This window comes from Bombina bombina, chromosome 2, assembly GCF_027579735.1.
Source record: "Bombina bombina isolate aBomBom1 chromosome 2, aBomBom1.pri, whole genome shotgun sequence".
Classification (NCBI taxonomy): Eukaryota; Metazoa; Chordata; class Amphibia; order Anura; family Bombinatoridae; genus Bombina; species Bombina bombina.
In genome coordinates this window covers 1,094,191,693-1,094,215,609 of record NC_069500.1, presented here as the reverse complement: position 1 = coordinate 1,094,215,609, position 23,917 = coordinate 1,094,191,693, and the positions used below count along the sequence as shown (strand labels likewise).

Here is a 23,917-nt window from a genome sequence, read left to right as displayed (position 1 = left end):
TTCATAAATGAGTGTTTACTGCTATTAATGAGGAGTTGCACACAAGGATAGATAGAATAGTCCCTAAATCTTTCCTTTTTCTGCATTTGTTTATAAAAGGCTGAGCACTCTCACCTTGGGAAGTACCATCTAATGTCTGAGGGGCATGTCCTCATGGTAATGTGATGCATTTGTCCTTGGTACCTCTCTCATGATAAGGGAGGACAATTGTACAGAACGGTGGACACACCTTGTACCCCTATGACAAGGACAGTGACTCATTCATTTGAGGTGATTGACGTGAGAACAGGTGGCTGTGTATAAGGATATATGGATGGAAAGATTATCTAGTTGGTAACCTTGCCCACTCTTCCTTTAGTACATGGAGTTCTCTTGTCTTATTTTGAAGATACATTTTTAGTTTTCCTTTGTTTTTTATGATATAAAATGTTTGTCTAAATACTTTACTAAAAATGAAAAATAGTTTAAAATTTGATGTTATTAATTACTTAAATATACTCATGGGGAATGAATTTCAGGGAACAACAAACACTAATAGAGTCCAGCACCCTTATATTACCTCTCAGGTGTGCCTGTCACTTAGGAGTATCTGAATCCTCCAAAATTCAGTCCACAATAAAAAGATGTGACAGCACCACAGTTTCAACAGGTGAAAGGTTTATTGGAGAACCTGAGACCTCAAAGAATGCAACGTTTCGGACCTACATGATTAAAGACCACGTAGGTCCGAAACATCGAATGAATTTTAGGGAGCATTGAACACCACTTGTTTTTATGGGAAAATTGTATTTTGTCTCATGTTTCAGCCACACCCTTTGCTAACAGGTGCATATAATCCAGCACATAACTATTAAATCTACATAGATAAAAATTGGCAGTATTATGGGTATTACTAAAGAGCTCAGTGACTTAAAACCGGACACTGTCATCAGGTTGTCAACTTTGCCACAAGCCAGTCCATTCATTTTCTGTCCTGCTATATCTGCCCCAGTCAGCTGTAAGTGCTATTGTTGTGAATTGTCTAGTAGCAACAATAGCCCAACTGCCTCTGGAAGCAACATCAGCACAAGAACTGTATGTTGGGAGTTTCTTGAAATGGGTTTCCACAGCATAGCAGCTGTACAGAAGCCTCATATCAACATGCAAAATGTCAAGTGTTGTCTGGAGTAGTGCAAAATGCACCACCACTGGACTCTGGAGCAGTAGAAATGTGTTCTCTAGAGTGATAAATCTCACTTTACTATCTGGCAGTCTGATGGAAGAATATAGGTGTAGCAGATGTCAACAGAACACTGGCTACTGGAACGCATATTATCTATTGTAAAGTTTTGTGGAGGGGGGATAAAGGTCTTGGTCTGTGTTTCAGGATTTGGGCTTGTCCCCCTGGTTCCAGTGAAGAGCCATCTTAATGCTGCTGGATATTAAGACATTATTGACAAATGGAGGCTTCCAACTTTGTGGCAACTGTTTTGGGCGAGGTCCATGAAGATATGGTTTGACAAGTTTGTTTTGCAGGAACTCAAGTGGCCTGCACAGAACCCTGACCTTGACTCTATTGAACAACTTGGGATGAATTGGAACTCTGATTGTGAGCCAGACCTTTTCATCCAGCATAACTGCTTGACCTCACAAATGCTGTTTTAGCTGAATGGGCACAAATTCCCACAGACACACTAAAAAATCTTGTGAAAAGCATTCCCAGAGGAGTTGCACCTGTTAAAGCTGCAAAAGAGGGGGACAGGGCAACTCCATTGCTTTTGGAATGGGATGTCCTAAAGATCATATAGTTGTGATGGTCAGGTGTCCACATACTTTTGGCCATAAAGGGTATTTAATTTTACAGCATTTGCATCTGTTCTGTTACAGAATGTGAATTTTGGCCCCTTTGGGAAGTGTGCAACAAGCACTATTTTATGCAACAGCAATGTTTTTAATATAAGACATTATTACAGTGGAGTCTGAAGTTTAAAATGTTCATCTTAATTTACTAATATATATATATATATATATATATATATATATATATATATATATATATATATATATATATATATACAGTGTGTGTGTATATATATATATATATATATATATATATATATAGTACTTTTTTGTGTATAAATTAAATTTAATGTCATTAATCCACCTGTATAATAATCTCAGGTAGTCTGAATTTAAAGAGAAATTCCAATGCAGAAATATGTTCGTATTTGTTCACAGGGGTTAGACTAATCGACTAATGCAAAGATTACATGCTCTAGCAAATTAGGGCACATTTTACATTAGCATTTTAATTATTTTACAGCTGCTTGATATAGTGACCTTAAAGAGACCGTATACACTCATTTTCATATAACTGCATGTAATAGACACTTCTAAATCTTTTCAGAAATGTTATTAATCATTTTAATGAATAATCATGTTTTGTATATTGCTGTTGCTTTATAGTGAGCCATATGTTTTTCCTCTGTAAGTGACCATTTTGGTTCACTCCAACACAAGTAGATCAAGTTTATTATGTTTTCATGTAATTGCTCTACTTTAAAAAAGAAAAATACTTGTCTATAAATACATAAACTTTTATCTATAACTCACTTTTAAATGTACCAAGCTAACATTCTCACCAATTTTTAAGGTATATGTAAAAGTATTACAACAGCTAAAAAGTTAACTATTGGAAAATTGTTTGTTAACAAGTACTATGCATTTAAACATTTGTTTAACATGCTATCTGTTCTTGAGTGTACTCTGCTGCTCGGGACCTCTAACACAGGTGTGCATGATGTATTTAAAAACCAATCTGTGAAAGTTCACACTTACCTAAAGGGTTAACAAGACACCCTTTCTGATTGGTCACTCACACCCTTATATGGACCCTGACCAGCAGAGACCATTATCTCTGATGAAGCGCATGTGCCCATGCGCGAAACGCGTAAGATAGGAGCTTACCATGTGTCTGATGAAGCCTGCTCCTAAATAAAACCTTATTTCATCCACTCCAAGACTCAGCCTTCCTTTTTCCTCATTCGTGTAAAGAATAAGATGCACAGATACTGATCTAAAAATCCAGTTTAGCACTGTTGAAAAGGTAGCTGGAAAGCCCACTGCAAGTGGGAAATATCAGACACTCCCCCTTCTTTTGCATATGAAAAGACACTTTACACAAACAGGAGCAAGCTGGAGAAGGTAGCTGACGGTATTCTGATAAAACTTTGGGGCTTGCTTAGGAGTCTGAAAATCAGAGCAATGTTATTTAAAAATAAGCAAAACTATACATTTTTTTAAAAAAACAACTTTATGGGCTATATAAATAGATCATCTACAAAACATTTATGCAAAGAAAAAATGAGTGTATAATGTCCCTTTAACCACGTAATAATTTTATAGTAAACATTATTATATTATTGCAGGTGACCCAAGGCACAAGTTTGCTAACTGTTGATAGCAACACTATTGCATTTCTCATTCTCCCTAAAATATGCTGAATTACGTATAAAAGTAGTTTGAGAGAAAACAGGAGATTTTAATTAAATGAACCACATTCTAATAATCAGAAAGGACACCGGAAAATGGTAATCGTTCCTGAAAAAAAAAAAAATGTGGTAATGTTATTGCAGATTGCTAGATGGGAATAGGATAACGTTTCTTTCCTAAGACATGGAGAGTCCACGACGTCATTCCAATTACTAGTGGGATATTCACTCCTTGCCAGCAGGAGGAGGCAAAGAGCACCACAGCAAAGCTGTTAAGTGTCATTTCCATTACCCATAACCCCCAGTCATTCTCTTTGCCTCTGTCAATGGAGAAGGGGAAGCTTAGTGTCTGAAGAATTTTTTCCTTTTTTGGGTACTTTTAGTTGCTGTGCAGTTCTTGTTTGCCGGTCATGTGATCGCCTTCTCTTCCGACATCAGAGCGGAGTGGCGTCACGTAGGAGCTGCCTTTCTGTGTCGGCTGTTGCGGCAGATGTAAATTGAAGTCACTAGCAGTCCCTGTGCTTGTTTTGCCTATTGCAATTTTGTTCTACATGTTAAGCTAGAATGTAAAGATAAATGATTGCCCTCTGAGCCTATTGTCTCCCAGGATAATGCTGTTCAGGTTATGCCGCAGCTTTATCCTCAAACATCCCATGCCTCATTGGCGTCACATACAGTGCCCTGCGGTTCCCCAAACCTCCTGTAGGAGTTTTTTTTGCCATCAGATTTTGCGGCACATATCTTCTGCAGTATCTGCTGCATTATCTGCTTTTCCCATGTTGGGAAAGCACAAGAGGAAATCTAAACATTTTTCTGATAGTAAGGTGTCTGTCGCCTCTGCTGCTGCGAAGGTTGACCTTCATGTCTGATGAGGATTCTTCGGTAGCTTCTGTGGATGAAATCTCAGATTCAGACAGTATAATTCCTTTGACTGTCTCTGAAGAGGTAAACATCAGATTTAAGCTTTAACACCTCCGTGTACTGTTTTTTAAGGAGGTACTGGCTACTTTGGTTGACTCTGATTCTTCTGTCGCTGTCATTCCTAAGAAATCTAGTAAACTTAACAAATACTATGATGTTCCTTCCTCTGTGGAACTGTTTCCTGTTCCAGACCGTATGTCAGAGATCATTGCACAGGAGCGGTATAAGCCAGGTATATCTTTCTCCCCGTCTCCCGTTTTTAAAAGGATGTTTCCTGTTGCCGACTCCATTTGAGATTCATGGCGCACAGTGCCTAAGGTAGAAGAGGCTATTTCTACTCTGGCTAAGAGATTCCTATTGTGAATAGCTGATCCTTTAAGGATCCCATGGACAAAAAGCTGGAGGCTTATTTAAAGAAAATGTATGTTCATCAGGGTCTACAATGGCAACCTGCTGTCTGTATTGCCACAGTATCAGTGGTGCGATGCTTTGTCAGAATTGGTTTTAGAGGAAACTCTGTTGGAGGAGATCCAAGATAGGATTAAGGCCCTCAAACTAGCCAATTCCTTTATTTCTGACGCGAACATGCAAGTAATTAGACTGGGAGCCAAGATGTCTTTTTTCACTGTTCTAGCCCGCAGGGCTTTGTGGCTAAAATCTTGGTCAGCTGATGTTACCTCCAAGTCCAAGCTTCTGTCTACCTTACAAGGGTAAGACCCTATTTGGTCCTGGGTTGGCAGAGATAATTTCTGAAATTACAGGTGGAAAGGGGTCTTTTCTACCACAAGACAAGAAGGATAGACCTAAGGGGCGTCAATATTTTTATTTTCACTCCTTTCGTAACTTCAAAGGTCAGAAGTCCTCTTGGAAACGCAATCAGTCTTGGAATAAGGGGAAACAATCAAAGAAACCCTCATCTGAGACTAAGTCAGCATGAAGGATCCGCACCCGGTCCGGTACTGGATCAAGTGGGAGACAGGCTTTCCTTGTTTCAACAAACTTAGATATGCGATGTCCCAGATCCTTGGGCTGTGGACATATAGAATACCAGGTTTACAAAATAGACTTCAAGACTTGTCTTCCCAGGCGCAGATTTCTTCTCTCAAGATTATCTGCAGACCAGGTAAAAACAGAGGCATTCTTGAACTGCGATCAGAACCTTTTCTCCCTGGGAGTGATTGTTTTAGTTCCTATAAGGGAGCAGGGCCTATGATTTTATTCAAATATGTTTGTGGTTCCCAATAAAAGAGGGAACTTTTTGTCCCATTTTAGACCTAAAGTGTCTCAACAAATTCCTCAGGGTACCGTCCTATAAAATGGAAACCATTCGTTCTATTCTTCCTTTGGTCCAAGAGGGTCAGTTCATGATGACCATAGACCTGAAGGATGCGTATCTTCATGTTCCCATATACAGGGATCATCCCCAGTTTCTGAGATTTGCTTTTCTAGACAAGCACTTTCAGTTTGTTGCTCTTCCGTTTGGCCTGGTTACAGCTCCCAGAATCTTCTCAAAGGTTCTAGGGGCTCTCTTGGCAGTTGTCAGGTCCCAGGGAATTGCGGTGGCTCCTTACCTGGACAACATATTGATTCAGACGCCATCTTTTTAACAAGCAAACTCTCATACAGAGATCTTGTTGTCTTTTCTACGTTCCCACGGATAAAAAGTGAATCTGGAGAAGAACTCCCTTGTTCCAGCTACAAGGGTGGTTTTCTTAGGGACCATCGTAGATTCCCTATCTATGAAGATTTTTCTGACGTAGGTCAGAAAATCCAAACTTCTCTCTTCTTGCCTCTTTCTCCAGTCTTCTGTTCGGCCATCAGTTGCTCAGTGCATGGAGGTAATTGGTCTGATGGTTGCTTCCATGGACATCATTCCCTTTGCTCGATTCCATCTGAGAGATCTACAATTATGCATGCTCAGACAATGGAATGGTGACCATTCAGATCTATCTCAGAGGATAGATCTGGACCATTTGACAAGAGACTCTCTCTCGTGGTAGATTTCTTAGAATCATCTGTCTCAGGGCACATGCTTCCGGAGACCCTCCTGGGTGATTGTGACCACGGATGCCAGCCTGCTGGGCTGGGAAGCAATCTGGGATTCATTAAAGGCTCAGGGCATATGGACTCTCGAGGAGTCTTCAATCCTAATAAACATCTTGGCTTGGCCTCAGTTGTTCTTAGCCTGGTTTATCAGGTTTCAATCGGACAACGTCACCTCAGTGACTTACATCAACCACCAGGGAGTAACTCGGGAGTTCCTTGGCTATGAAGGAGGTGACTCACATTCTGCAGTGGGCGGAAGCTCACTATTGTCTTCTATCTGCCATCCACATTCCAGGAGTGGACAACTGGGACGCGGATTTCTTGAGCAGACAGACCTTTCATCCTGGGGAGTGGGATCTCAATCCGGAGGTGCTCTCCAGGTTAAACCTCAAGTGGGGGGTGCCGGAGTTGGATCTGATGGTGTCTCGTCAGAACGCCAAGCTTCCAAGGTACGGTTCAAGGTCAAGAGATCCTCAGGCCGCCCTGATAGATGCTCTGACAGTTCCTTGGGATTTCGGTCTAGCATGCCTGTTTCCTCCGTTAGCTCTCCTTCCACGAGTCATTGCTTGTATCAAACAGGAGAGAGCATCTGTACTTCTGATAGCTCCTGCATGGCCTTGCAGGATCTAGTTTTCAGACCTGGTGAGGATGTCATCTCTTCCTCCTTGGAGGTTACCTCTGAGGAAGGACCTTCTAACTCAGGGTCCTTTCCTCCATCCGAATCTCGTTTCTCTGAAGCTGACTGCATGGAGATTGAACGCTTAGTTATGGCTAAGCGTGGGTTTTCTGAGTCGGTCATTGATACTATGATTCAGGCTCGCAAGCCTGTTACTCGTAAGATTTACCATAAGGTATGGCGTAAATATCCCTATTGGTGTGAATCAAAGGGCTACTCTTGGAGTAGGTAGGGTCAGGATTCCTAGAATTTTGTCTTTTTTCCAGGATGGTCTGGAGAAAGGGTTGTCAGTCAGTTCTCTGAAAGGTCAGATTTCTGCATTATCTATTCTTTTTACGTAAGCGTCTGGCGAATGTGCCAGATGTTCAATCTTTTTGTCAGGCCCTGGTTAGAATCAGGCCTGTGTTTAAACCTGTTGCTCCTCCTTGGAGCCTTAACTTAGTTCTTAGAGTTTTTCTGCAGGCTCCGTTTGAGCCAATACATTCCATAAATATTAAAGGGACATGAAACCCACATTTTTTCTTTCATGATTTAGAAAGAGAATGCAATTTTAAACATCTTTCTAATTTACTTCTATTACCTAATTTGTTTTATTCTCTTGATATTCTTTACTGAAAAGCATATCTAGATATGCTCAGTAGCTGCTGATTGGTTGCTGCACATAGAAGCCTTGTGTGATTGGCTCACCATGTGCATTACTTTTTCTTCAACTAAGGATATCTAAAAAATGAAGCAAAATAAATAATAGAAGTACATTGTAATGTTGTTTAGTTGGCTTTTAGCTGTTATCTTGGAAGGTTTTGTTTCTTATTGCTATTTCTTCTGCTCTGAGAGTTTCTTTACTCTCGGCTTTGCAATGCGATTCGCCTTACCTTATTTTTCATGCGGATAAGGCGGTCCTTCTTACTAAATTGGGGTTTCTACCTAAGGTGGTTTCGGATAGAATTATTAATCAGGAGATTGTTGTACCTTCTCTCTGTCCTAATCCTTCCTCTCATAAGGAACGTCTGTTGCACAACTTGGATGTGGTACGCGCTCTAAAACTCTACCTAAAGGCTACTAAGGATTTTCGCCCGTCTTTTGCCCTGTTTGTTTCCCTGGAAAGCATAAGGGTCAGAAGGCTACTTCTACTTCTCTTTCCTTATGGTTGAGAAGCATGATTTTTTTTTTTTATTATGAGCCTCCTGAGAGACTTACAGCTCATTCCTCTAGGGCTGTCTCCTCTTCTTGGGCTTTAAAAAATTAAGCTTCTGTGGAACAGATTTGCAAGGCTGTAACTTGGTCCTCTCTGCATACTTTTTCCATATTCTACAAATTTGATACTTTTGCCTCGGCTGAGGCTTCCTTTGGGAGAAAGGTTCTTCAAGTGGGCTGCCTGTCTTATTCTCCCTCCCTGTTCATTCCGTGTCCTCTAGCTTGGGTATTGATTCCCACTAGTAATTGGAATGATGTTGTGGACTGGCCATGTCTTAGGAAAGAAAACAAAATGTATGCTTACCTGATATTTTTTTTTTATTTCCGGACATGGAGAGTCCACAACCCCACCCTTTAGATTAGACAGTAATTTTTTACTAAACCTCAGGCACCTCTACACCTTTGTGTCCTCTTCTTTTTCCATTTCCCTTTGGCTGAATGACTGGGGGTCATGGGAAGTGACACAACAGCTTTGCTGTGGTGCTCTTTGCCTCCTCCTGCTGGCCAGGAGTGAATATCCCACTAGTTATTGGAATGACGTCGTGGACTCTCCATGTCCGGAAAGAAATACATTTATCAGGTAAGCATAAATTTTGTTTTTTTTCTTCTTTCCAGATAGACTGCAAGATATTTTTAGAAATTATTTTTAAAAAAATCAACTATTAGTGAATATAATATTATTATGTACCTATATTTTAAAACTATATCTATTTCCAATCAACTTTATATATTAGAATTACACATTTTACAAAAAATTTACATTTCAGCTTTTGTATTTGTTTTTAGTATTTGATTTCTATTTGCAGCTTTCCTTATTGTGACATTACAATAAAAATGTTTTCTTTTTCCAGCCTATAGGAGCACTAAACCCTAAAAGAGCCATCTTCTTTGCCGAACGTTATGAAACCTGGGAAGATGACCAAGTTCCAAAATTTCACTATGGCACTCACTACTCCACTGCAAGTTTTGTGCTCAGCTGGCTTTTAAGAATAGTAAGGATTGTTTATATGTTTATCTAGTATGTAAACTGACAAAGATAAAAAAAAAAAAAATTGCAAAGCAAATATTGTGTTTTTTAAATGCAATGTTGTTTATAGACAGTGTAGTCAAACGTCACTTCCAGCTAATTTTTGAAACTGGTCTGAATACCGTTTTTTGTTAAAATTAATACCAATAACCACTTTGTGTTCGAGTTTCTATTTAGAACATTAACTAGTTTTTAATGTATTTATATGTTTTTTATCTGTGTAATACATAGCAACATCTTTTGTGGGGTACCTTAAATAGATTCCTGCAATAAAACATTTTCATAGCTTTCATCTTATAACACATCTAATTTTTTTTCTAGAAATTGCCTTTTGTAAAAATTACAAACCCAGGCAACGTAACACTTCCTTGTTCTTAAGATCTTTTTTTCTATTATGTTCTTGGCTTAAATTCCCTATTCTTTACCTTGTCTACAATACAAGTCATTAATCTGTTGCTAATAATGTTAAATGAGCATCATAAGGATCTTCTCTAAAGCTACAATTATTTTCTTCCTTAAATAATGTGTTGGCGTTTTACTGGGTTAATCAGGAATTCTGTTTATTGATAACATATTGGTTTTACAGTACAGGTTTCTTTAACCTGAGAGGTAATTCATCTAGTAGAAAGTAATTTCTTTGGGAAAGCATTAGTAGAATACCATTAATTAAGGCTTGTTAGAATGCTACAAGCAGACATAAATCAGTGATATAATTTATGGTGCCTTGCTAATTTTAGGCAATTATCTACTAATATGAGCTTAAGTGTTCTTTAACTAAGAGGAGGCTTTTAAATCTTCTAAATATTCAGTCATAAATTTTAACTGAATACTAATCAAAGGTGTATTGTTCATACAGTTTCATCAAAAACACACACATATATATATATATATATATAGATAGATAGATAAAGAAATATGAAATCATATCATTAATAAACCAAAAATCATATTGTTCAACAACTGCTTAAAGGGACACGAAACCCCAGGTTTTTCTTTTATAATTTCGCTAGCGCATGACATTGTAAACAATAGTCCCTATAAATATGCCAAATATTTTGAAAGATTGATTAAAGGAACTTGAAATTCTAATTTTCTTCTTAAACAGTAAGAGTCCACAGCTGAATTCATTACTTTTGGGAATTCAGAACCTGGCCACCAGGCAAAGACACCCCAGCCAAAGGCTTCAAATACCTCCCCCACTTTCCTCATCCCCCAGTCATTCTTTGCCTTTCATCACAGGAGGTTGGCAGAGAAGTGTCAGAAGTTTGAGAGAGTCTCTTATGGAGGGTAGTACTCTTTAAAAAGGGACTGGAGTTTTAAGTAATCCTGTCAGCCTCTCAGTGAGAGCATTGATGAAGGTTAGAGTCCGTAGATGCAGGGAGAGTCTTTCTGCGAAACCATCCAGAATCATATTAACAGCTCCTTGGCAATCAGCATTGACGCCTTTATTCCCTTAAGTCCATGTCAGAAGCAAGGCTACTATCTGTCACACTTGAAGGGCCATGTTCCTGTTCCACGGCGTAGATTCCGGTAAGATTGTTTCAATTTTTTTTTCGATATGAGAATGTAATGTTAACGAATCAAGGTAGGGTCCCAGTGGGACTCCTTTTATCTTAATAAGGAATCATGGGTTAATATCTCCTGAGGGGGGTTATTCAACAGGGGGGACTTTAATCATGTTTGTTATTTGGTTCTATCTGCTAATATGTAGCAATACTTAGGCTCCTGGCTTTTACGGAACATAACGACCTATCTTAATAGCGCAATCTCTTGACATTGCACGCCCTTTTTGTGACTGGCACGGTGCACCTCGTGACGGGTGCGGTTACGTTGTTTCTCACTTCTGTATGCTGACTGTGTGGCGACAGAGAGAGTCTGCTCGTGGGTTGTCTGGTTCACAGGAGGTGGTGAGTGCCCCAGCCATTGAGGGTGTAAAAAGGGTGCCAGTTAGTGTTTGTCATTTTTGTAATCCCAAGATTATGGAGGATTCTGAGATCTTAGACACGGTTGTCTCTGATACGGAGAACGCGTCTTGTGTTGAATATGAAATGGCCCGGGTTATCAATGCCGATCAGTTATGTTCTGATTGCCGTTCTAGAGTACTCTCTTCTCCCGAATCAGGGAGCTTAGAGTGCGTTGAGCCATCCGCCTCCTAGGTTTCCATGTCCCGTGAGGCGTGTGTCCCAGACCCTTTTTTGGCTATGCAAGCAGGTGTCTCTATGGCCTTTACTCCTTCTCTGGAGGATGGCTTGTTTTCTCCAGAGGTTACGGCACTGTTCCGCATGGTCATTTCTACGGCGCTGGCTCATTTATATCTCCCAAGTGAAATATTTTTAAGATACTGTCCGTGTTCTGTTAACCAAGGCCCGTCGGGTGTGGGATTGCCTGATTCAGTTCGGCCTTCTGGAGAGACGTTGACCTCTGAGGCTTCAGGGGCCCCAACCTCGGGACCGGGGTCTTTAATTGATCCTGCGAGGGATGATTTTGCCTTCCGTTATAGGTTGGCACGTCTGTGTGCTTTTAAGACATGATTTGGCAATGTTAGAGGATCCCAGTCCTAGTGGGCCGAGGGATCCAAGGCCTTAAATGCTGGATGGCAAGCTGGTTAAGACGTTTGGGGATGAGGCTAATCTCCTTAACGTCTCCGTTTTCCTTTTTCTTTTAAGTCTCGGTTCCAGTTCTGAGCTTGGGTGAATGGGGCCTCTGATCGGCTGGTGCAGTTGGCGCTCTTATTCACCTTGGGCGTTCACCCGCGGGTACTGCCTTCCTTTTTATTTTGATCCGGATGGATGTGTTTGATTTGTTTTTCTTAAGCTCATGTCTGATAGATTTCCGTTTTGAGAACGTTCTCCTCTGGAACCGATACTTGCGATTTTGTGGTCGCGTGGGCACTTCCACAGAAGTTGCACACTTTTTGAATAACAATTATGTTTTCTAGTTTATCGAACCTTCAGGACGAATTTTCTTTGACCTTGGACAGTTCTGGGGTGTCCTTATACCAGGCAGGTACTGGTTGGACCATTTTCTGCTGTTACTTTGGTTCATGTCACCATCGTGGTGCTGATTTAATCCTGTTGGATTCTGAATATCACTTGGCCTATTGATATGGATTTCGGGCTGGGATCCTTTTTCGAAGTATGAGGCTTAGTGTGTAGATACAATGCTTCCGAATGGAGGGTTGCGAGTGCCAATCTAAGGTTGGCTTTTTCTGGTTACTCGCCTGGTATACGGGTCTGACTTTTCAGACATCATCATAGTTCTTACAGGTCCCTGGGTACTCAGAACTGTAGTTTTAATTCCTTGGAGTTGGGAGATGTGAATGACCTCCATGGTCTAGTGTTGCGAGTGGTGAATGATTTGCGTTTTCACTTGAGGTTTTTTTCGGATGTTGACTCTTTGGCCTAATAGCATTATTTTGCGATGGCGGAGTCTCCTGTCTTCCTGTCTTGGATTGGTTCATCTGGTCTGGATGTGCGGGCATGTCCTTCTTCCTTTGCTCAGAGTTGCGTTTGCTCTATGAGGTGGAGTGCAGGGGTTACCCTACCTTCTGTGGGGAGCTTGTGAGGCTCCCGACTTTTACCCTGTTAAAGGGGTTTTTGGGATCTCTGGAGACTGTTGTCTCTTCCATATAGATCTACCAGTGGTCTGTCCATGACGCTCGTGTGTAATCTTCAACCTCGTTGCAGTCTAGCCTTCGAGCTTGAAAGTGGAGGTCCAAGGTCGGTTACAGACTGTTGCCCTTCTGGGGTCAGGTAGATGACCATTTATCCTCAATGCTCTGTTGGGGCTTACTGGAGGGTGGTTCCGTCTATCTTACTGGGATGGCAAGCAGAAGGTCCAGGTTTCACCTCCAACTTCGGGTGCTGTTTGTTGCCTTTCCTGCGTGTGTAACAAGTAATTAAGCTGGTCTACGAGGATTTACCTTGCGATCCAGGAGCACTGGGTGCCGAATATTAAACGGGTCAGGAGTTCTTTCAGACTCTTGGGTTTGAGGCTGTTGCTAGGTCGTTAAGTCTATGGACATTAGATGGTGCGCTCCTAATCATAGGAGGCAGCTTAGTGGTCCTCAGGAAGATGGATCTTTGATCGATTCCGTTTTCGAGGATTCTGGCCTAGGACCTTGTCTCTCCTTGGATTGGACTTGGACGCTTCTGTTTAACCTTAGATTTTGTGTTCCCGCGTGTCCCTTGGAGGGGGGGCGGGGTTTTGTTTCTCATGGGAGATTCCTATCTGCCTGAGGCGAGACCCTACTGGTCTTCTGGGGGCATTTGCTGTTCCTTGTAGACTCCAGGTGTCTTTTCAACTGGGCTGGCGATATTAGCCTAGGGTGGTTTCCGTTGCTTTAGTTCCTTTTTCTCACCTAGAGTGGGGGATGGGTTCTTGTGTGTTCTCCTTGATTTGGAGTTACCTCAGTATCTGTGAAGACCTGCGGGTCCTGGTTTTTCTTGCCTTGGAGGTTTTTTTTCCCTTCTTGCGTTCTCAGAATCTTGGAATAGGGAGATGTGGATTAGTGACTGGCTCCACTGTTCCTGAAGCAGGAGGATGTGGGTTTGAACACAGGTAGGGCTCCTGATAATTGTTGGATTCTGATATTTAGATGCTGGGGGTCTGAGAACTTGGGAAGTGTTCCACTTTATGGAAGACAGCGGTGTAGGACTCTTGTCTTCGGTCTTGACTATGCCATTGGGCTGGGACCATTACCCTGGAGGGAAGGTCGCGGATCGGTTGCTCTATGCGGTGTTGACCGTTTTCTTTTTGAGTCTGTCCTCTCCTTTGGTGGGAGGACTTTTGATCTTCTCCTCTCTTCTATCGGCGTCTGCTGCTGGGAGGGGATGCTCCTTGGAGCCAGGTGCCCTGGTCGTAAGCTGTTGTCGAGATTTTTGGCGCTATTCAGTGGTTTTGAGTTCCACGATAGCTTGGGTCAGCCTCTCTACTTCGAAGCTGATCATTGCAAGTTCTTGTTTCAGATGGCTTGGTGTTCTCTTGGAGAGCTCTTTTGTTAGCTGCTGGGATTGTTATCCTGTCTCTGCTGTCTATGCTTGTCTAGCCTGAAGGGTTCGACTTGACTATGATGCATCAGGGAACTCGTGTTTATTTCTGGAGCACCTTTTGTGGTATAGTGCTGTGTCAAGGGGGGGTGGCCCTCGGGTCCTTTTGGGACGTTTTTCCCTGAATATGTTTTTTTTTTTCAGGTCCTTGTTCTTTTAGGGAGATCGCCTTCCTGGGTGACAACCTTGGGTTGTTCTAAGTTTGTTTTGAACCCGGGTGGTGTGGTCCTTTGGATCTCTCTGGGGATCTATTCTCCCTCTAGGGGGCAGATTGAAGTCCTTGCCATTTAGGCCGGGGGTACTCTTCGTGGGAGTCGAGAGCCGCGGGGCTGGCTCCTTGGAGGCTGTTGTGCTCAATAGACTCTGGGGCTGAGTGGTCTCTAGATCGGCTTTACTGGTTGTGTAGCTGATGTGCAGTTACCTGGGCTCCGGGTTTTTTGCCCATCTTGTTTCTTATTTTTATAGGGTGTTGGGTAAATTTAGGCTGTGGTGCCTTTCAAAGGGGCCACCTTTTTGTACCCACCCTTTGTTTGCATTCAGTGTCCTCTAGCTTGGGTATTGTTTTCCCAAAAGTTATGACTGCAGCTGTGAACTCTTCCCGTTTAAGAAGAAAAACATAAATTTATCCTTACCTGATAATTTTCTTTTTTTCTGACGGGAAGAGTCCACGGCTCCTGCCCGCGTTTTGTCTATGAGACGGCAGTACATTTTTGTTTGTCTGGCACCTTTTTCACCCTGATATTTCTCCTACTGTTCTTTGTTCCCTTGGCAGAATGACTGGGGTTGAGGGAAGTTGGGGAGGTATTCGAAGCATTTGGCTGGGGTGTCTTTGCCTCCTCCTGGTGGCCAGGTTCTGAATTCCCGAAAGTAATGAATGCAGCTGTGGACTCTTCCCGTCAGAAGAAAAGAAAATTATCAGGTAAGCATAATTTGTTTTTTAATGGCAATATCAAAGTAAAACCTATTGTAATGAGTTGTGTAAAGCTCTTGGGGGAGCGTTCACTGCCAAAATAAATGGAATAATGGTGGTGGTGATAGTCCCAATAAAAATGCCAAATATTTTGAAAGATTGATTAAAGGAACTTGAAATTCTAATTTTTTCTGATTCAGATAGAGCATGCAATTTTAAACTGGTTTCTAATTTATTTCGATTATCAAATTTTCTTGGTTCTCTTGGTATTATTTGTTGAAAAAAGGAGTGAGCACTAGATGGCAGCACTATCTCCTGCCATTTAGTTCTCCAGACTCTTATCTCTTCAATAAAGAATTCCAGGGGAACTAAGCAACTTTGATAATAGAAGTAAATTAGAAACATTTTAAAAATTGTATGCCATGGCTGAGTCACAAAAGAAAATATTTGAGTTTCATATCCTTTTATTAAAAGCTTCCATCTTGATCATCATACTAACAAAATCGCTTAACTATCATGGAGCTAAAGTCCAAGTTTCCTTTGTCTTTTCTAGGAACCATTCACAACATTTTTTTTGAATTTGCAAGGAGGTAAATTTGATCATGCAGACAGAACATTTTCTTCCATTTCAAGAGCGTGGCGTAACTCCCAGAGAGATACATCAGATATCAAGGTAAGTTTGCTAGCATGGTTTGAGTCTACAGCTGACTTTGTAGTTATTTATTCCAAACTTAAATCTGGTGCAACAGACAAGAAGTGATGGACCACTTGGAACTATAGGGAAACAAATCACAAAATGTCCGTCCCTCTTTTTCCCTCAATTACTGTTACATTATTTGTTAGTTTTTACTTGTTTCTTGTTTTTTATAAAACCAATAAAATGATGGCTCTAAAAAAATGTCTCGGTAAAAGACATTCCTCTTATTCTGCATGAATATGATCTCAATATATGTGATCTGAATTTGTTTGACTGGATTTATGGTTTTGTTATGCATTTAAAGAGGAACAATCTACTGGGCTAGAACATCATTGTAGTAGAACAAAAATAACATTCTTTATTCATTATTGCGTTAAAGTGTGGTGTATCAGTTTTGAGCTCTGGTTTCTAGTAACTGTTTGTGATAAATGAGTGTATGTTTACTGACTGAACGGCTTGAGGATGAAGTTGTAACTTTTCAACTTTTTGATGTTGTGACATTTGTGCTGCCACATGCTGATGTTAATGGAAGAGCTGAACTAGGTGGGAACTTAGCCTTCAGATCACTCAAGGCTCAGATGTTTCTGTTTTATTGAAAAGCAGACAGTAAATGAATGCTATCTTAGTCTGGACTTTTTATACTATTGCGTAAAGAAACAATAGAATACTGTAGTTTCATTGCATTGATATTACAAAATTATCTTTCTCTTGTTAAGTGTATCCAGTCCACGGATCATCCATTACTTATGGAATATATTCTCCTTCCCAACAGGAAGCTGCAAGAGTCCACCCACAGCAAAGCTGCTATATAGCTCCTCCCCTAACTGCCATATTCAGTCATTCTCTTGCAAGCCTCAACATAGATAGGAGGTTGTGAGAGTCTGTGGTGCTTTCTACTTAGTTTATTCTTCAATCAAAAGTTTGTTATTTTTAAATGGCACCGGAGTGTGCTGTTTATCTCAGGCAGTATTTGGAAGAAGAATCTGCCTGCGTTTTTCTATGATCTTAGCAGACGTAACTAAGATCCATTTGCTGTTCTCACACATTCTGAGGAGTGAGGTACTTCAGAGGGGGAATGGCGTGCAGGTTTTCCTGCAGATAAGGTATGTGCAGTAAAATATTTTTCTAGGAATGGAATTGACTAAGAAAATACTGCTGATACCGAAGTAATGTAAGTAAAGCCTTAAATGCAGCGATAGCGACTGGTATCAGGCTTATTAATAGAGATACATACTCTTATAAAAATGTGTTTTAAAACGTTTGCTGGCATGTTTAATCGTTTTTTAACGTACATTGGTGATAACACTGTAATGTTGGTATAGCCTTAAATGCAGTAAAAGCGACTGGTATCAGGCTTATTAATAGAGATACATACTCTTGTAAAAATGTGTTTTAAAACGTTTGCTGGCATGTTTAATCTTTTTTTAACATATATTTGGTGATAAAACTTATTGGGGCCTAAGTTTTTTCCACATGGCTGGCTTAAATTTTGCATAGAAACAGTTAACTGAAGCTTCCCACTGTTGGCTGTGGCAGTTTGTTGTGTCTGTTTTTAAAAACGTCTATGTCGTTTTTTTTTATCTGTTTTTTGCATTAAGGGGTTAATCATCCATTTGCAAGTGGGTGCAATGCTCTGTTACCTTATTACATGTACTGTAAACATTTTGTTTGTTTTACTGCCTTTTTTTCACTGTTTTTCAAATTTTGACAAAATTTGTTTCTCTTAAAGGCACAGTAACGTTTTATATATTTGCTTGTTAACTTGATTTAAAGTGTTTTCCAAGCTTACTAGTCTCATTATTAGTCTGTTCTAACATGTCTAACATAGAGGAAGCTCTGTGTTCATTATGTTTTAAAGCCATGGTGGAACCCCATCTTAGAATGTGTACCAGATGTACTGATTTCATGTTAAACAATAAAGATCATTTTTTGTCTTTAAAAACATTATCACCAGAGGATTCTGTCGTGGGGGTAGTTATGCCGACTAACTCTCCCCACGTGTCAGACCTTTTGACTCCCGCTTTAGGGACTCACGCTCAAATGGCGCCAAGTACATCAAGGGCACCCATAGCGTTTCTTTTACCAGGGGATTCTGTCGAGGGGAAAGTTATGCCGACTAACTCTCCCCACGTGTCAGACCCTTCGACTCCCGCTTCAGGGACTCACGCTCAAATGGTGCCAAGTACATCAAGGGCGCCTATAGCGTTTATTTTACAAGACATGGCAAAGGTGGTGAATAATATTCTGGCAGCAGTATTAGTCAGACTACCTGAAATTAAAGGAAAGCAGTTAGCTCTGGGGGTAGATACAGAGCATACAGACGCTTTAAGAACCATGTATGATACTACCTCACAATATGCTTAGTCTGTGGGTGATTTTTTTTTTTTGACTCAGGGAAGATGATTTAACCTGATTCTGATATTTCTACATTTAAAATTTATGCTTGAGAACCTCCACTTGTTGCTCAGGGAGGCTTTGGCTGCTCTGAATGAATGTGTACAATCGCAGGGCCAGAGAAATTGTGTAGACTGGATAAATAATATGCAGTGCCAGTGTGTACTGATGTTTTTCCAATACCTAAAGAGGTTTACTAAATTTTTTTTTTTTTAATAATGAATGGGATAGACCAGGTGTGCCGTTCTCTTCCCCTCCTATTTTTTAGAAGAATGTATTCTAATAGTTACCACCACACGGGACTTCTGGCAGACAGTTCCTAAGGTGGAGAGAAGAGTTTCTACTCTAGCTAAGCGTACCACTACCTCTGACGAGGACAGTTGTGCTTTTTAGATCCAATGGATAAAAAATGTTTATTCAACAGGGTTTTATCCTGCAGCCCCTTGCATACATTGCTTCTGTCACTGCTGCTGCGGCGTTCTGGGTTGAGTCTCTTGATGAGGCTTTACAGTTAAGCGACTCCATTGGATGAATATATTTGACAAGCTTATGCTAGCCAATTCCTTTGTTTTCTGATGCCTTGTTCATTTGACTAGACTAACGGCTAAGAATTCTGTTTTTTACTATACTGGCGCGCAGAGCGCTATGGCTTATATCATGGTCAGCTGTCGTGACTTTAATAAATAAGCTACTTAACTTCCCTTCAAGGGGCAGATCCTATTCTGGCCTGGTTTGAAGGAGATTATTGCTTATATCACTGGAGGAAAAGGTCATGCCCTTCCTCAGGATAGGTCCAAATCAAGGGCCAAAAAAAAAAAAAAAAAAAAAAAAAAAAGTCTAATTTTCGTGCCTTTTAAAAACTTCAGGGCAGGTGTGGCATCCTCTTCCTCTAAGGCAAAACAAGAGGGAATTTTTGCTCAGTCCAAGGCGGTCTGGAGACAATCGGACCTGGAACAAAGATAAGCAGGCCAAGGAGCCTGCTGCTGCCTCTAAGGCAGCATGAAGGAACGGACCCCTATCCGGTAACGGATCCTATAGGGGGCAGACTTTCATTCTTCGCCCAGGCGTGGGCAAGAGATGCCCAGGATCCCTAGGCATTGGAATTTATATCCCAGAGATATCTTCTGGATTTCAAAGATTCCCCCCCAAAAAAAGGGGAGATTTCGCCTTTCACAATTATCTGCAAACCAGATAAAGAAGGAGGCATTCTTACATTGTGTACGAGATCCATCCAGTTCCAAGAGAGGAACAGGGACAGAGTTTTTACTCAAATCTGTTTGTGGTTCCCAAGGAGAGGGAACCTTCAGACCTATTTTGGATCTAAAGATCTTAAACAAATTCCTCAGAATTCCGTCATTTAAGATGGAAACTATTCGTACCATCTTAACTATGATCCAGGAGAGTCAATAGAGGACTACAATGGATTTGAAGGATGCTTATCCTCACATTGTGATGCATAAAGATCACCATCGTTTTTCAGGTTTGCCTTTCTAGACAGGCATTACCAGTTTGTAGCTCTTTCCTTTGGGATATCTACAGCCCCAAGAATCTTTATGGAGGTTCTGGGGTCGCTTTGGCGGTCCTTAGACCGCAGGGCATAGAAGTGGCCCCTTATTTAGACGACATCCTGATACAGGCGTCAAACATCCAAATTGCCCAGTCTCATACGGACGTAGTACTGGCATTTCTGAGATCACATGGGTGGAAAGTGAACAAGGAAAGAGTTCTCTATCCCCAATCTCAAGGGTTTCCCTCCTAGGGACTCTGATAGATTCTGTAGAAATGAAAATTTACCTGACGGAGTCCAGGTTGTCAAAGTTTCTAAATTTCTGCCGTGTTTTTTCATCCCATCCGCGCCCTTCGGTGGCTCAGTACATGAATGAAATCGGCTTAATGGTAGCGGCAAGGGACATAGTACCGTTTGCACGTCTACATTTCAGACCGCTGCAACTATGCATGCTCAGTCAGAGGAACGGGGATTACACAGATTTGTCCCCCTGTTAAACCTGGACCAAGAGACCAGAGATTCTCTTCTCTGGTGACTATGTCGGGTCCATCTGTCCAAGGGTATGACCTTCCGCAGGTCAGATGGGACAATTGTTACAATAGATGCCAGCCTTTTAGGTTGGGATGCAGTCTGGAACTCCCTGAAGGCTCAGGGATAGTGGACTTAGGAGGAGACCCTCCTTCTAATAAATATTCTGGAACTGGGAGTGATATTCCATGCTCTTCAGACTTGGCCTCAGTTAGCAACTCTGAGGTACATCATACTCAGTCGGACAATATACACGACTGTGGCTTACATCAGCCATCAAGGGGGAACAGAAGTTCCCTAGCGATGTTAGAAGTCTTACAATAATTCACTGGACAGAGACTCACTCTTGTCTATCAGCTATCCATATCCCAGGTGTTGAGAACTGGGAGGTGGATTTTCTAAGTCGTCAGACTTTTCTTCCGGGGGAGTGGGATTTCCTCCGGAGGTCAAGACCAAGCAGGAGAGGGCTTTGGTGTTTTTGACAGCGCCTGCGTAGCCACGCAGGACCTGGTATGCAGATCTGGTGGACATGTCATCCTTTCCATCACGGTCTCTGCTTCTGAGACAGGTCCCTCTACCTCAGGGTCCTTTCAACCATCTAAATAGAATCAATCTGAGATGGACTGCCTGGAGACTGAACGCTTGATGTTATCAAAGCATGGCTTCTCCGAGTCAGTCATTGATACCTTAATACAGACATGAAAGCCTGTCTCTAGGAAAATTGAACATAGATATGGTGTAAATATCTGATTGTTATGAATCCAAGGGTTACTCATGGAGTAAAGTCTGGATTCCCAGGATATTATCTTTTCTCCAAGATGTTTTTGAGAAAAGGGTTGTCAGCTAATTCCTTAAAAGGGGACAGATTTTTACTCTGTCTATTTTTTTGCACAAGCGTCTGGCAGGTATTCTAGACGTTCAGGCATTTGGTCAGGCTTTGGTTAGATCCAAGCCTGTGTTTAAAACTGTTGCTCCGCCATGGAGCTTAAACCTGATTCTTAAGGTTCTTCAAGAAGTTCCGTTTGAACCTTTTTTGTTCCATAGATATCAATCTTTATCTTGGAAAGTTCCTTTTGGGTAGCTAATTCCTCGACTCGTAGAGTCTCCAAGTTATCTGTGTTACAATGTGATTCTCCTTATCTGGTCCTTCGTACGGATAAGGTAGTCCTGCGTACCAACCTGGGTTTTTTCCTAAGGTGGTATCTAACAAGTACATCACTCAAGAGATAGTTGTTCCATGCTTGTATCCTAATCCTTCCTCAAAGAAGGAACGTCTATTACACAATATTGGACGTGGTTTGTGCTTTAAAGTTTTACTTACAAGCTACTACAGTTTTCATCAAACGTTCACCTTGTTTGTTGTCTATTCTGGACAGAGGAGAGGTCAAAAGACTTCAGCAGCCTCTCTGTCTTTTTGGTTAAAAAGCATAATTCATTTAGCTTATGAGACTGCTGGACAGCAGCCTCCTGAAGGGATTACAGCTCATTCTACTAGAGCTGTGGTTTTCACTTGGGCCTTTTTTAAATGTGGCTTCTGTTGAACAGATTTACAAGACGGAGTCTTGGTCTGCGCTTCATACTTTTCAAATTTAACAAATTTGATACCTTGCTTCTTCGGAGGCTATTTTTGGGAGAAAGGGTTTTTTACAGGCAGTGGTAACTTCCGTTTAAGTACCTGCCTTGTCCCTCCCATCATCCGTGTACTTTAGCTTTGGTATTGGTATTCCATAAGTAATGGATGATCCGTGGACTGGATACACTTAACAAGAGAAAACATAATTTATGCTTACCTGATAAATTTATTTCTCTTGTAGTGTATCCAGTCCACGGCCCGCCCTGTCACTTTAAGGCAGGTAATTTTTTGATTTGAACTACAGTCACCACTGCACCCTATGGTTTTTCCTTTCTCTGCATGTTTTCGGTCGAATGACTGAATATGGCAGTTAGGGGAGGAGCTATATAGCAGCTTTGCTGTGGGTGGACTCTTGCAGCTTCCTGTTGGGAAGGAGAATATATCCCATAAGTAATGGATGATCCGTGGACTGGATACACTACAAGAGAAATAAATTTATCAGGTAAGCATAAATTGTTTTCCATCACCTTCATACACTCAGATGATCCTTGTCATAGATAACTTTTCAGAAAACCATTAAGCCGGCGAGTCCCTTGTCCATGAGAATGACAGCCACTTTTGATCGCTTTGACCAGCTTTTCTCATCTATATAGTCTGACCAATTCTGCCTGACACTTTGGTTAAAAATAATTTTAGGTGCTTCTGCTGACATAAGGTGAGATTTATAACTACTGGTTAAATGCAAGTTGTAAATTTAAGGAAATAAATCACCCAGTGAAATGGCAATGTAGACCTATATTATTGCTCATTAGCACTGTTTAAAATAGCTTATTCATTTGCCTGTCCTATAGGAAACTCAGATTTCAAAGGGCAAGTTTATTTCCTAAATAGTATTTTTGACAGTAATATGTGAAGGCAATAAATCATTTAGCATTTGATTTGAAAAGTTAAGTCTTAATATATTGTGGGACTCAACATTCTGTGTAAGAACTGAGCTTTATGCTTCCTTTATGTACTTCCTGATACAACTGGTAGCAGTAGCTAGTAAACCCACCTTGTAAGATATTATCAGCTTTTTTTATGAAGCACCAACAGGTTATTCAGAACTGAACACTCCAAATGATCATGGTTTTTATCTATTTTAATTAATTAATAATAACTTCCATGGTGACAAACATTTGGTAGTAAGTTTCCAAACCTAACGAGGTGTTTTGTATGTTGCTAAGAATAAACATACAACAGAAAAATATAGAAGACCAGATTTATAAATGATACCAGCATCCCATTAGGTTAGCTTGTCTTGCTTGATATAATCCATAGACTGTTACACCCAAAGACAACTATACGATGTACAACTTTGCTTACATATTCAATGGGGTTTAAAAGTTAATTTTAAAATTCATCCCTGGAAACAGGCAAAGTCAGCAGACACCTGTGGATATAGTCTACTACCATATTGGAAAAAGGTTAACGTGTACAGTACAAGATTTTTTTTTATTATTACTTTTTTGTATATCACAAAAACGGTTCTGATTGAATTTAAAATGCAAATTGATAACATTGCAGTTGGAAATCTAAAACTTAGACAGAACTTTAAATCTTTGATCACTAATACTATGTAATTCAGACTGCTTGTGAATTTAAAAACATACAAATAAAGCTATATCTATATATGTATCTATCTGTCCATCAGTCAAAATTAACCATAAAATCAGCAGCTACTGCTTAAAGGGACACTGAACCCAAATGATTTATTTTGTGATTCAGATAGAACATGCAATGTCAAGCAACTTTCTTATTTACTCGTATTATGATTTTTTCTTCTAGCTCTTGCTATCTTTATTTGAAAAAGGCATCTAAGCTAAGGAGGCAGCCAACTTTTGGTTCAGTCCCTGGACAGCACTTTTTTTATTGGTGAGTGAATTT

The 23,917-nt window shown here is 40.7% G+C and overlaps 1 protein-coding gene across 2 annotated transcripts in view; it reads left to right on the top strand.

Annotated features, from left to right (window-relative positions):
• The window catches only part of LRBA (LPS responsive beige-like anchor protein), a 1,331,662-nt gene that overhangs the window by 970,385 nt on the left and 337,360 nt on the right, over positions 1-23,917 (top strand). For both annotated transcript variants that reach the window (XM_053703733.1, XM_053703731.1), the window contains exons 35-36: positions 9,159-9,299; positions 15,846-15,965. In XM_053703733.1, the coding sequence (XP_053559708.1) occupies positions 9,159-9,299; positions 15,846-15,965 (261 nt within the window). The remainder of the gene's footprint in view (positions 1-9,158; positions 9,300-15,845; positions 15,966-23,917) is intronic.